Source organism: Octopus sinensis, linkage group LG7 (assembly GCF_006345805.1).
Source record: "Octopus sinensis linkage group LG7, ASM634580v1, whole genome shotgun sequence".
Lineage (NCBI taxonomy): Eukaryota > Metazoa > Mollusca > Cephalopoda > Octopoda > Octopodidae > Octopus > Octopus sinensis.
The window spans coordinates 27,327,574-27,339,397 of NC_043003.1; the positions used below are offsets into that span (position 1 = coordinate 27,327,574).

Below are 11,824 nucleotides of genomic sequence, written 5' to 3' on the forward strand. Positions count from 1 at the left end.
TACTTTATCAAGTCAAACAACAAAATTGACCTCGGCAGGACTTGAACACCGAGCATACAATGTCAAAACATACGGAGCAAGACAATGCATTCAACACACTAAATCTCATCTCATCTAGGTCGTTCCATAGGACTAAAAAAAGGGTCAATTTTAAGAAAGGAGAAGCTTTTTGCATGGCATTGTGCTATATAAACCCTGAGCTTCTGGTGGGCATACTGTCATTTTATACTGTGTCATTTCATCGTTTATATTTGGAAATAAGATGGAATGGTCATGTATGGAACGCCTTAATAATAATTCTGTTTGCTGAAGCCTAACTTGTTATAGACAGCAACTGTAAAGTGTTAGATTATCACCAACAAGGCGGCGAGCTAGCAGAAACGTTAGCACGCCGGGCGAAATGCTTAGCAGTATTTCGTCTGCCGCTACATTCAGAGTTCAAATTCCGCAGAGGTCGACTTTGCCTTTCATCCTTTCGGGGTCGATTAAGTAAGTACCAGTTACGCACTGGGGTCGATAGAATCGACTTAATCCGTTTGTCTGTCCTTGTTTGTCCCCTCTGTGTTTAGTCCCTTGTTCTTGTCACCTTTTTTTTACCCCTCCGCAAAAAAATTTTATTTAATTCATTTTGTGGGAAGGACTGTTCTGCCCTTACCTTCGAAACACGCAATGAGTCGAAACAGGGGCAGCTGAAGAAGGGGAATGTTCCCTCTGTTGTTTGTCTTGTACTCTGTTTTTTCGTTGCTAAAAAAAGTCCGTTTCCTTGTTTTGTTTTTAAGCTTTCGTTTCTCTTTATGTTCTACGTTTATTTGTGGTGTCCTGTACTCATATATGCATGTATATATACTTATAAATGTAGGTATGTACATATATGTATGTATGTATGCATATGTTTTATTTATCAAATTGTTATTATATGATCGAACGCACGCGTCGTTGTCTTCTTCTTCCAAGTAAGTTTTATATATATATATATATATATATATATATACACGAGCAAACCTCCCCCCGTCCAATGGACGGTGCTGAAACATACCTGTTAAAAAAAGACAATCAGTGTTTTCTTTTCATTAAAAAATAATTAAGTATGCCTTTATTTCAATAAAATTTTTGGTTTTATTAAACGAAGTTAAGGTGAAAAAAAAAAACCTTCTTGAGAAACCAAATAGTCTTCCTTTCCTTCATGCCACGTTTGAAGAAAATATTTCTTTTGCATCTTTTTTTTTTTTGGTCTCTTAAATATACTGCATTTTCTAGCATTATTTCAAGCCAGCCGGATTTTTTTTTGCGCAAACTTCATGTGCATTTTTCTCGGGTACGCATAGTATCGATCTCAACAGCTTGCGCGTACAAATGCAGGTTCCCACGGCTATATCGATCGCATTCTCACCTGGAATTGATTTTTGTAATTTTTTCAAGACTTATACACGCCCTGATATCGTCAGTATCTACACATCAAATTTGAGTGCAATCGGATGGAGGATGCCCGAGATCCTAGAAGACAGACAGACAGACAGAACGGGTTTTATATAATAGATGTGTGTGCGTGTGTGTGTATGATTATATATGTGTATGCATGTGTGTGTGTGTGTGTGTGTGTGCGCGCGCGTGTGTGTGTGTGTATATGCATATGTATGTATATGAATATAGACTATGATATGCAACCCCATTATAGAACCAATGATTGGATTGATTGATTAATTGATTAATTGGTTGGCTGATTAATATGTTGTTTGACCTAATTAAATCTAGAGTTACCTCCCTTCGTTTTATTTATAAATAAACTCCCAACTCCATTGCATCTCCTAAATATAACATCATCATCATCATTTAACGTCCGCTTTCCATGCTATAGCTGGATAGATATTTTTAAGGACTAAACGACTAAAGGGTTTATTAATTAAGTGACTTAACAATATTACATGGAATCTTGCATTTTAGGCATTTTGTCAATTGGAGTCTTGCATTTGAAGCAATTTGTCAGATATCATAGATTTTAAACATAATTTTAGCGATAATGACTACAATTTGGTAATATGTTGGTATGGTTATATATAGAAGAGGATATGTGAGGATTCAGAGAAGGAATTTTAGGCGTAATTTTAACGATTAACGACAACATGATGAGACGATATATACGGCATATATTTTATTTCATAAATTTTATCGCCACATGTGCAAGTAGCACTTGTGTATAAACAGTTAATGCAGAGTGACTTTCTACATGTCCCTCTCCACTATGGAACACTTCTAAATGGAAGCCCCACTTTCAAATTTTTCCTTATCCATGACATTAAATACTGGTCTAAAAGCTAGCTCCTGTGGAGAGCACTTCATTCAGCTTTGGACCCAACATTGATACTTCATGCATTGAGTACATATTAAATTTTATTAAACTTGAACAATATTTTTCAAACAATTAACAATAGGCACAGGAGCAGCTGTGTGGTAAGTAGCTTGCTTACCAACCACATGGTTCCGGGTTCAGTCCCACTGCATAGCAACTTGGGCAAGTGTCTTCTACTATAGCCTCAGGCCGACCGAAGCTTTGTGAGTAGATTTGGTAGATGGAAACTGAATGAAGCCCGTCGTATATATATATATATATATATGCATGTGTGTATATGTTTGTGTGTGTGAGTCCCCCCAACATCGCTTGACAACCGATGCTGGTGTGTTTACGTCCCCGTAACTTAGCGGTTTGGCAAAAGAGATCAATAGAATAAGTACTAGACTTATAAAGAATAAGTCCTGGGGTCGATTTGCTCGACTAAAGGCAGTACTCCAGCATGGCTGCAGTCAAAATGACTGAAACAAGTAAATGAGTAATGAATAAAGAGAGTTTTCATCAAAATAATGATATAATTTGTCTATTTGGAAGTTATTGCAAAGCTTCATGATAAACAACATTTTTGGTCTTCCCATTCGGGGTCAGTACAAACAGCTTATTTCCATTTCTAACCCTTGAACAACCAGCATAGAGCTGGCCGTGAGAAAAGCAGAGTTCTATCAGATGAAGCCCTGTTACTGTTAATGATTGTCCTTGGGACTTATTGACTGACATTGCATAGCCCACTCTCACTGGAAACTGAAGTCTTTTGAGCTCAAAACGAAGATCTGGAGAAATTAAGGGGATTCTTGGAATTAAATCTCTTTCCTCTTTTCTTAGACCAGTAAGGATCTCTACTTCCAAGAGATGACGAAGCATCTTCTTGACAATTAACCTTGTTCTGTTACAAAACTTTGGAGAATCCAGATTTCTTAATGACATAACTGGTACATTTTCTTTTAGTTCCAGGTTGTGTGATGGCATTCCAGTAGGATTCAATGAGTTCAGGAACTCTGTTGATAATTCACTGCGTGCTCTTGTTCAGCCACAGTGTCAATGAAAATGTACTTCATGCTTTCTTTTGGAATTTCTTGGAGAGGTTTCCAGTTGATGCTATCCACAGTTTTATTCTTCATAGCTAATATGGCCGAATCCAAAAAATGATGTTTAATGTTTGGATAAACATGGTTAATCAAGTCTTGTCTACTTGAGATTGAAACTCCACAATGATTTGGGAGTGAAATATCTCCATTTTGGTCCATCTTGATGGTTCCATTGTCAAGTTGCAACAACAAAGCAGCAAATCTTCATGTTTCAAGGTTACCCGTGATTCTAGCTTTCATGTTTGTTTTCAGGCTGAGTGTTTGAACATTCTCCAGATGTAAGAATTATTCAGGCAAGCATTGGTTTCATCAACTGGAGTTCCTCTTGCAAAGACTTGTAATGTTTGTCTAAGATCACCAGAGAATAGCATAGTGATACCTCCCATGATTTGTGAATTTTGTCTAATATCTTGGAGTATTTTGTCCAGAGTCTCAAATGCTCACTTCTTCCCAGACAATGAAGCTTGTCTCCTCCAGTAGCTTAGCCAAGTTGGTTCCTCTCTTGATATTGCAAATAGGGGTTCCATTGTAGTGCAAATCCAATGGAAGTTTGAAGGCACTGTGTGCTGTACGCCCTCCAGGCAAGAGAGTAGCAGCAATTCCAGATGATGCAACTGCTAGTGCTACTTTTCTTTGGAGTCTCACTGTAGATCAAAGAAGGTTAGTTATAAAATTTTTACCAGTAGTTCCAGGTGCATCCAAGAAGGCAATCCACCATTGTTGTTGTTGGTGTCATCAAGGACCTTCTGATACACTTGCTGTTGGTCTTGGTTCAACAGGAGCTCATTGTTTTAAACACACTGATGCAGTTCTTCCATGTTGTAGCCTATTTCTCTCAAAATTTCTCTGTTGATTTGTCCAGTTACTCTGTTTTGCTTTAGCACACTAAAATTACCAAGATCTCTTTAAGCCAGGTTCATCACTTTGTCTTCAATTTCACAGAGAACTAAATTTGCAGTCTGAGGATTCAATTCCAATCCTGGATGAGCAAGTCTCATTTAATGAAGAATATCTTCACTGAAAGCCTCCCAAAGAGTAACTGGGTTGGAAAGTTTGCAGGTGGCAATCTTTACTGCAAACAGGTCCCTGACTTGTTTTGGAGAATTTGTTCCTCCAGAGTCATATTCCAATAATGATCATATTCGTTGCAAAAAAATCACCTAAAAAAGTCGCCAAAATTAATCACTGGATTTCGCAATTAATTTTGATTATTCTCAAAATTTATTTCCAAGTTATAAAAATTGTTATCATACAAAAACATTCGTCACAAAAAAAGAATCATGTAAAAAATATTGCTAAAATCAATCGCAGTATTGAAAACTTGGGAATCAAACATTTCAGGATTGGGTCCAGATTCAGCCTGAAATGTTTTTAATTTACTCACAGAGTCGGCCTAATAGTAAGTTAGTAAGGCGGTGAGCTGGCAGAAACGTTAGCATGCCAGGCGAAATGCTTAGCGATATTTCGTCTGCCGTTACGTTCTGAGTTCAAATTCTGCCGAGATCGACTTTGCCTTTCATCCTTCAGGTGTCGATAAATTAAGTACCAGTTACGCACTGGGGTCGATGTAATCAACTTAATCCCTTTGTCTGTCCTTGTTTGTTCCCTCTATGTTTAGCCCCATGTGGGCAATAAAAACATAAGAGTCGGCCTGATTCCAAAATGGTATGATATGTTGGGCTATGGCCTCCAACAGTAAAGTTTTAAAAGTGTGACACACAGACATTCGCATTTATTATAATAGAAGACACAACAATGACCTTCATAAGAATGTATTTTAAATGAAAGAATAAAAAGAAAATACATGTCTCATGAGAATTGGTTGGTAAGTGATACCTTGTGATCAACTGTGAAAAAAAGTGAATTCCAAAAGGTTTGAAATTTTCCAGGAGAGACATTTATTAATTTCAAAAAAGTACAAAGCTCTAAATCCCTCCAAAGTAGGATCCTCTGACTTCAATGCACATGTTGCAGCATTCCAGCCACTTTGTGAAAACCCCATGAAGATCTTCCGAAACGAAAGTGTCCAGAACCTTTGTCACAACCTCCCTCATCTTCAAAACGACTGACCATGAGACTCTCCTTGAGCTTGGGGAACAATCAAAAGTCACAGGGAGCAGTTTTGATGCCCATCCCTATCAAGTACTTGGTTACCAGGGATGGAATTGTGGACTGGTACATTGTCCTGGTGCAAGTGTTACCAACCTGGATAGAAGAGCTCTGGCCTTTTGCAAAGAAATCTCTTCCTGCACACCCTCAAAACCTCCACAAAATACACTTTGTTGACCATCTGACCAGAGGAAACCTGGTGGATGTCAATGATACCCTTATTGTTGAAAAAGGGGATCATTGTGCGCTTTTGGGTGGATTTAGTTTGCTTGGCTTTCTTGAGTCTGGGTGGTAGTGGGGGGTTGCCAGGATACTTCTATTAGGCAATCTGTCTCTTGGTTTCTGTATCATAACAGTAGACCCAGCATACTCATGGACTGGATGTAATGGGCTCAACCATCTCCTTGCTGTTACCAACACGTCCTTCTTTTGCTCGTTCATGGATCAAGCAGTACAGTTTACTATCCAGTGTACAGGGTGGAATCCTCTTAAGAGTTGCTTTACTCGATCGGTAATGTAAACAACAACAATCACAAGACATGACACATGAATGAGTGCATCCTTTTACAGTCATTTGAGCTGCTAGAAATAGCAGCCAAACCCTGTCAAGTCGCAATTTACACTGACAACAACAACAAGGAGGAGGAGGAGGAGTTAATAATGTTTTCTTTATTGGCCGCAAGGGCCAAACACAAAGCAAAAAGGGGCAATACAACACAAGGGACAAGTGGGGTGTGGAACAATGTCGAGTATACAACAAATAACAATTAACAATAAAATTAAACAATGAAATTCCCTAAAAGGGGGGAGTCCTCACAGGGACAACAGAGAAGCCCCACACATCCTGCTTACCCTGACCGCCGGGTGCATCTCTCCTTCTCAACACCTCAAGTTTACAAGCGAATCATCATCATTATCATCATCATCGTTTAGTGTCCGTTTTATATGCTGGCATGGGTTGGACGGTTTGAATGGGGGCCGGCAAGCCAGTAGGCTGCACCAGGCTCCAATCTGATCTGGCAAGGTTTCTACAGCTGGATGCCCTTCCTAACGCCGACCACTCCGAGGGAGTAGTGGGTGTTTTTTTACGTACCACCAGCATAGAAGCCAGTCTGGCGGCACTGGCATCGACCACGTTCAAATGGTGTTTTTTATGTGCCATTAGCACAGGAGCCAGTCGGGGAGACTATCATCGGCCACGTTCGCAGAGTTTTCTACGTGTCACTGGCACAGGGAGACAATCAGGCGGCACTGGCATCGACCCACGCTTGAATGATGCTTATTACGTGCCACCAACACAGGTGTCAGTCAGGTGGCTCTGGCATCGACCACAATTACAATTTCGATTTTGGATTTTCATTCGATTTTTGATTGATTTTACTTGACTCAATAGGTCTTCTCAGAGTAAACCAATTCATACGGACCATCCTCACTACTCACCCTCCTTTCAAGAAAAATACCGGGTGAGGAGGTGCGTAGGATTTCCCCCTCTCTTACTCTCCTTTTCAAGCGAAACTTTAAAAAGTCGAAGAACGAATTAAATAATACACGTTATAAATTTTATCGCAACACGTTGACGTCCCTTGTATATAAGTTTATGCAGAGTAGCCTCCCCTGTCACCCCATTTTCAAATTTAACTTTATTCATGCTACATTAAATAAGGCAGTAACCGACTGGAAATTTTTAAAACAGAGATAAAAGCTATTATTAGGAATATATATATATTGGTAAAAACGGTAAGAAAACAAAAGAAAGAAAGAGACATCAATATTATGTAAATAGAGGAAATTTATCTGTAAAATATGTGACAATTATTCAATAGCCAAGATAAAACTCTGGATGCCGAGGTGGAAATCCACAACACCATCACTCTTTATATAATATATATATAAATATATATGTATATACATATATATATATATATATATATATATATATACATACATACATACATATATATATGTATATATACATATATACATATATATATGTATATATACATATATATATGTATATATATACATATATATACATACATACATATATATATGTATATATATACATATATATATGTATACATATACATATATATATGTATACATATACATATATATATATGTATATATATAAATGGAGTTGAACGAAGATGTTAACAAAATTCCTTTACTCTCGACATATGTTTCGAAAACAACATGGTTTTATTCAAAGAAATAAACGGTGTAAGATGCAATCTTTATAAATATATTACTAAATTATTTTTTTTAGTTATCTTAAATATCATAAGTTGTATCGGAAACAGTTTCTTGCTTTTCTGAAACATTTTATAATTAAAAAATAAACTGTGTCCTTGTGATATGAAAAGCGAAGCGTCCTCTGTTTTTAGAAAATATGAAAATAGAATTTTACTTAGAGTCAACACTATACTAAAAGTAGCAGTCAAATCTGCATTGTTTTTTTAAAAAAGGGGGAAGGACACATTAAATAATATGATCCTAATGGAAACATTTTTGCTCGTAGATCTGCTTTCTCAGGACTGGATCCCAATTATTAAATATAAGAAACGGTGAAGACGTATATTTTGAGTGCCAAAAGAGTTGTCTCTGTGTTTATTGGTTTTTAGACAAACAGCTAGTAATTTCGCTTAGGCCTGTATCATTTAGAAAGTAAAAGAAACAGTAACATGGTGTTAAAGGCATAACAACAGTTCAGTGCTTCACCCTGACTATTTTCTTTATGTGTTTCTTAATAATACATATTTTTTTAATGAAACCTTGTAACGACGCCTTTTCAAAGGTGAAGATGACAATTCTCAGCTTTCACATGAGGCAGCCCGTGTTCGATTCGCAGCATGGAAAGTTATTTATAGGTACAGCATGATTAAACGGTTAAGAAGCTCATTTTGCAAATCTGAGAAGAATTTTGGATCGCCTTCTTGTTCATCCTCTCAGCGATTATTACAACCAATTTTCACTTTTGGACTTTTGGAAAACGCATTTCCGCAAAATACCATTTAAAATTATGCCGTTCAAAGACAGCTACGAAGAAAGAAAGTTGGTAGAGAGTGGGAATGAATGGTCAGAATTTCATTCAAAAGCAATATTTTTTAAATCTCAGTTTCATCGTAATCAATTCTCTCAAAAATATATCTCTGAAAAATTGTATGAAAAAGAAACATACATTCCTCAGAAAGTTATCTAGAAACAAATTCTATTGAAACATTAAACCAAAAGAAAACATTGAGTAGACTCCTAACAATAATACCGAACTAGTCAACCATTGAAGGATGCATTCACAAAAGATCAGCTACTCCCAACTCAGTCATAGACCAACTTCCTGTCATAAAGTGATAACAAAGCTGATAGAAAATAAGTTAAAGTGGTACTCCACCATGGCTGCAGTCCTATGACTGAAACCTCCCAATTACATGGTTCTGGGTTCAGTCCCGCTGCATAACACCTTCGGGTCAAGCAAAGCCATCTCAGTGAATTTGGTAGAGAGAAATGAAGCCCTAAGATATGATACTTTTGCTCGATATCTGAAATGTGAAAGATCTTGTACATTCAGTATTATAATAGAGTTGAGTTTGTGGGTTAATGGCAGCAATGGTATAGTTATGCACTGGGATAATAGGAGTGGTTGGTGCTGTGTGAGAGCTAGAAGTATTTGGCAGACACCCATAAAATTATTAACCATCTTACAAACAATAACTCAGAGCACCTTTTCAAACTCCACCTGTCTAACACCCATAGACATGTTTACAAAGTCAGAAAGCAGCACAGCTCCCATGACTTTCAGAAACATTTTTTCACGCTAAGAGTTGCTGAAGTATGGAACAAACTGCCGGCATCAGTTGTTAGTTGTCGGAGCACTGCATCCTCCAAAACTTCCTGAGATTCGCCAACACTACACTTGATTTTCTCCCCTCCATACACACGCAAGCATGTATCTGACTCATACACTGTTCACTTTCCAGACATTTGTACATTACTGCATATGCTTTATACGCACTTTTGACAAGTTGTGGTGCACCTGAGCACTGTATACAATAATTTCATTATTATTTTACTATTTTTTTGCCCGATTCATAATGACCAAAACAGAATTCTTTTGTTTTGGGAGGGGTTGTTGTCTGGAGTTGATAGGGTTGCACTGTTGAATATGGCATTAGTATATGATTTGCGGCTGTTGATTTTATAGTAGATATCTGGTTGACTTCTGAGTTTTGATGAAAGTCTGAACCAACACTGCCACTATAAGAGATGTCTTTCCTGTGGATCTGGTGGTGGTTTGAAGCCGTGATTTTACTAGTGCATCGAGTCCCTAGAGGATGAGTAAATGGGAATAGGAAAAAGTTTAGGATTCCGGGTTACATGTGCAGAAGTTATTAAGTGTGATTTAACATTTAATAGTGGTGTTGTTAAGCTGTGTGGTTTGACATTGGCTGGTATTGTTTGTATGAATTGTGCATCTTGTCCAAAGTAAATGGGTGAAGCTACAGTCACTGCACATGCATGGTCTCTCATGTTGAGAATAGCTGCATATTTGGGGTTCATAATTTTACTTTATTTAAAGTTAGCAAATTTATCGTAGAGTGGGAAGGTATAGATTCAGATTGAGGTGGATAGTGGTGGGGGTGTGGTTCTTCACTAATTGGAGTAGTAGCAGTAGAATAAGATGACAATGGTGCTGATAGATCTCTTGTGTTATTCTGAGAAGAATTTGAATGGCCTGACAGTAGAGAAGAGCTAGAGATTGTGCTGTTTAATAATAGGTCATCAATTGTTCTAGTATTGAAGAGTGACTGCCAATACTGATCTTATTGTTTAGTTGTGGTAAGGGTAATAGCAGTAGAACATAATGACAACGATGGATCACTTGTGGTATTTCAAGGAAATGAGAAAGTGGATAACTACACAGTGAAGGGCTCTTGATTGTGGAGTTTAATAGTTTATCAATTGTGGTAGTATTGAGGAGTGGCCGTGGTTGTTATATTATAATTCAATTTTTTAATGTTATATTTGTAGGGATTTTCTTTTGAATTTATTTTTTCTAAGCCTGGGAAAGGTAAGTAGGGGGTTCAATACTGAAATTTGTACCCCACAAAATTTCAAGAGGTGCATCACTTGTTCCTGAGCCCTTGTGTGTGACACGTTTTGGCCATTATTTCTAGGAATTGAGTGACCATATTATAGTTGTTTTGTAATTTTGCATGTTAATCTATGCACCAAATCTCCATCTTAAATGTTTCTGAGCAGCATAAGCTGGGTTAGAGAGTAGAGGCCAGTAGTAAACTGGCACTTTACAATAATGACCCCGAAAATATGAGAAGTAAAGTTCCCCCTCATTGATATTTGAATGAAAACTCGTCATAGTCAGGTTATTTGACATGATAGTCACCAAACACAAAAATGTGAGTCTGTAAATAAACCCCTCAGAGAAGAGAGGTAATTAATTGTCTGTTTTTGGATTAATTTTATCTCCCTAGTGGGAGATGGGCTGAATCCTGGAAGTACTGCTATACCAGGCCAACCCGTGGCAAAGGCGGAGCAAGCCCCTAACTCTTCGCCTCGTTCTAAAAATCAGTTTAATATCGATGGTCCCAAATAGGGACCGTATCAGATATTAAGCTGAGAACATATACTACACTTTGATCTTAGCCAAAAGGCCGAGAAGCGATAACGAAATCTTTATTATAGGCACGATGGCCCAAAAAATAGAGGGGACGATACAAAAACGGGACGTGGGGTACATAGAATAAAATAAAATATGTATAATGAATTATATGGAATGTTTACAAGGCCCCCAAAACTCGTAAAATCATTTAAAATACAGTTCTGTTATACTGGGCGTTCATCTGTAATGTAATCTAATATTTCTTCCTGCTCTATTATTGCAGGCAAACCGTCATATCGAACATATTGCATTATACAAACAGTTGAAAATACACTTTTCAATTTTAAAAATGTCTCTTTTTCTATTATCGCCGACTTTACTTTATCATCAAATATTTCTGGGTTTAGCCTAACTCTTATTAACCCTTTCTTACCTGCCAGTCTTTTTTCTATTTCTTTATCTTTCATGTATAAAATTACTACCTTGAGATTATTTCCTACTGGTCTTCTTCCTTCTTTACATGCTTTTAACTTCTCTGACACTTTCCTTTTCCATTTTTGGTCTATCGATGAATGTTCCGGTTCTATCTCTATCTCTTTTATTCTCTTATCTTCGTACATACTATCATCCTTTTCCTCTATAGTCTTATTTTTCGTTTTTTGAGCTGTA

The 11,824-nt window shown here is 37.3% G+C and overlaps 1 protein-coding gene and 1 non-coding gene across 2 annotated transcripts; both read right to left on the reverse strand.

Moving 5' to 3' along the window:
* Positions 1-2,881: 2,881 nt before the first annotated feature.
* Positions 2,882-3,313, reverse strand: LOC115214014. The gene has a single exon (XM_029783028.1). The coding sequence runs from the start codon at positions 3,311-3,313 to the stop codon at positions 2,882-2,884; it is 432 nt and encodes a 143-aa protein (XP_029638888.1).
* A 7,715-nt stretch (positions 3,314-11,028) lies between these two features.
* On the reverse strand, positions 11,029-11,219 carry LOC115214554. The gene has a single exon (XR_003881903.1). It is a non-coding gene; the product is annotated as a U2 spliceosomal RNA (small nuclear RNA).
* Between the last annotated feature and the right edge of the window lie 605 nt (positions 11,220-11,824).

Bases quoted from the DNA above. Each gene is read 5' to 3' on its own strand.
- LOC115214014 (XM_029783028.1), bottom strand. From the start codon at position 3,313: ATGCCATCACACAACCTGGAACTAAAAGAAAATGTACCAGTTATGTCA.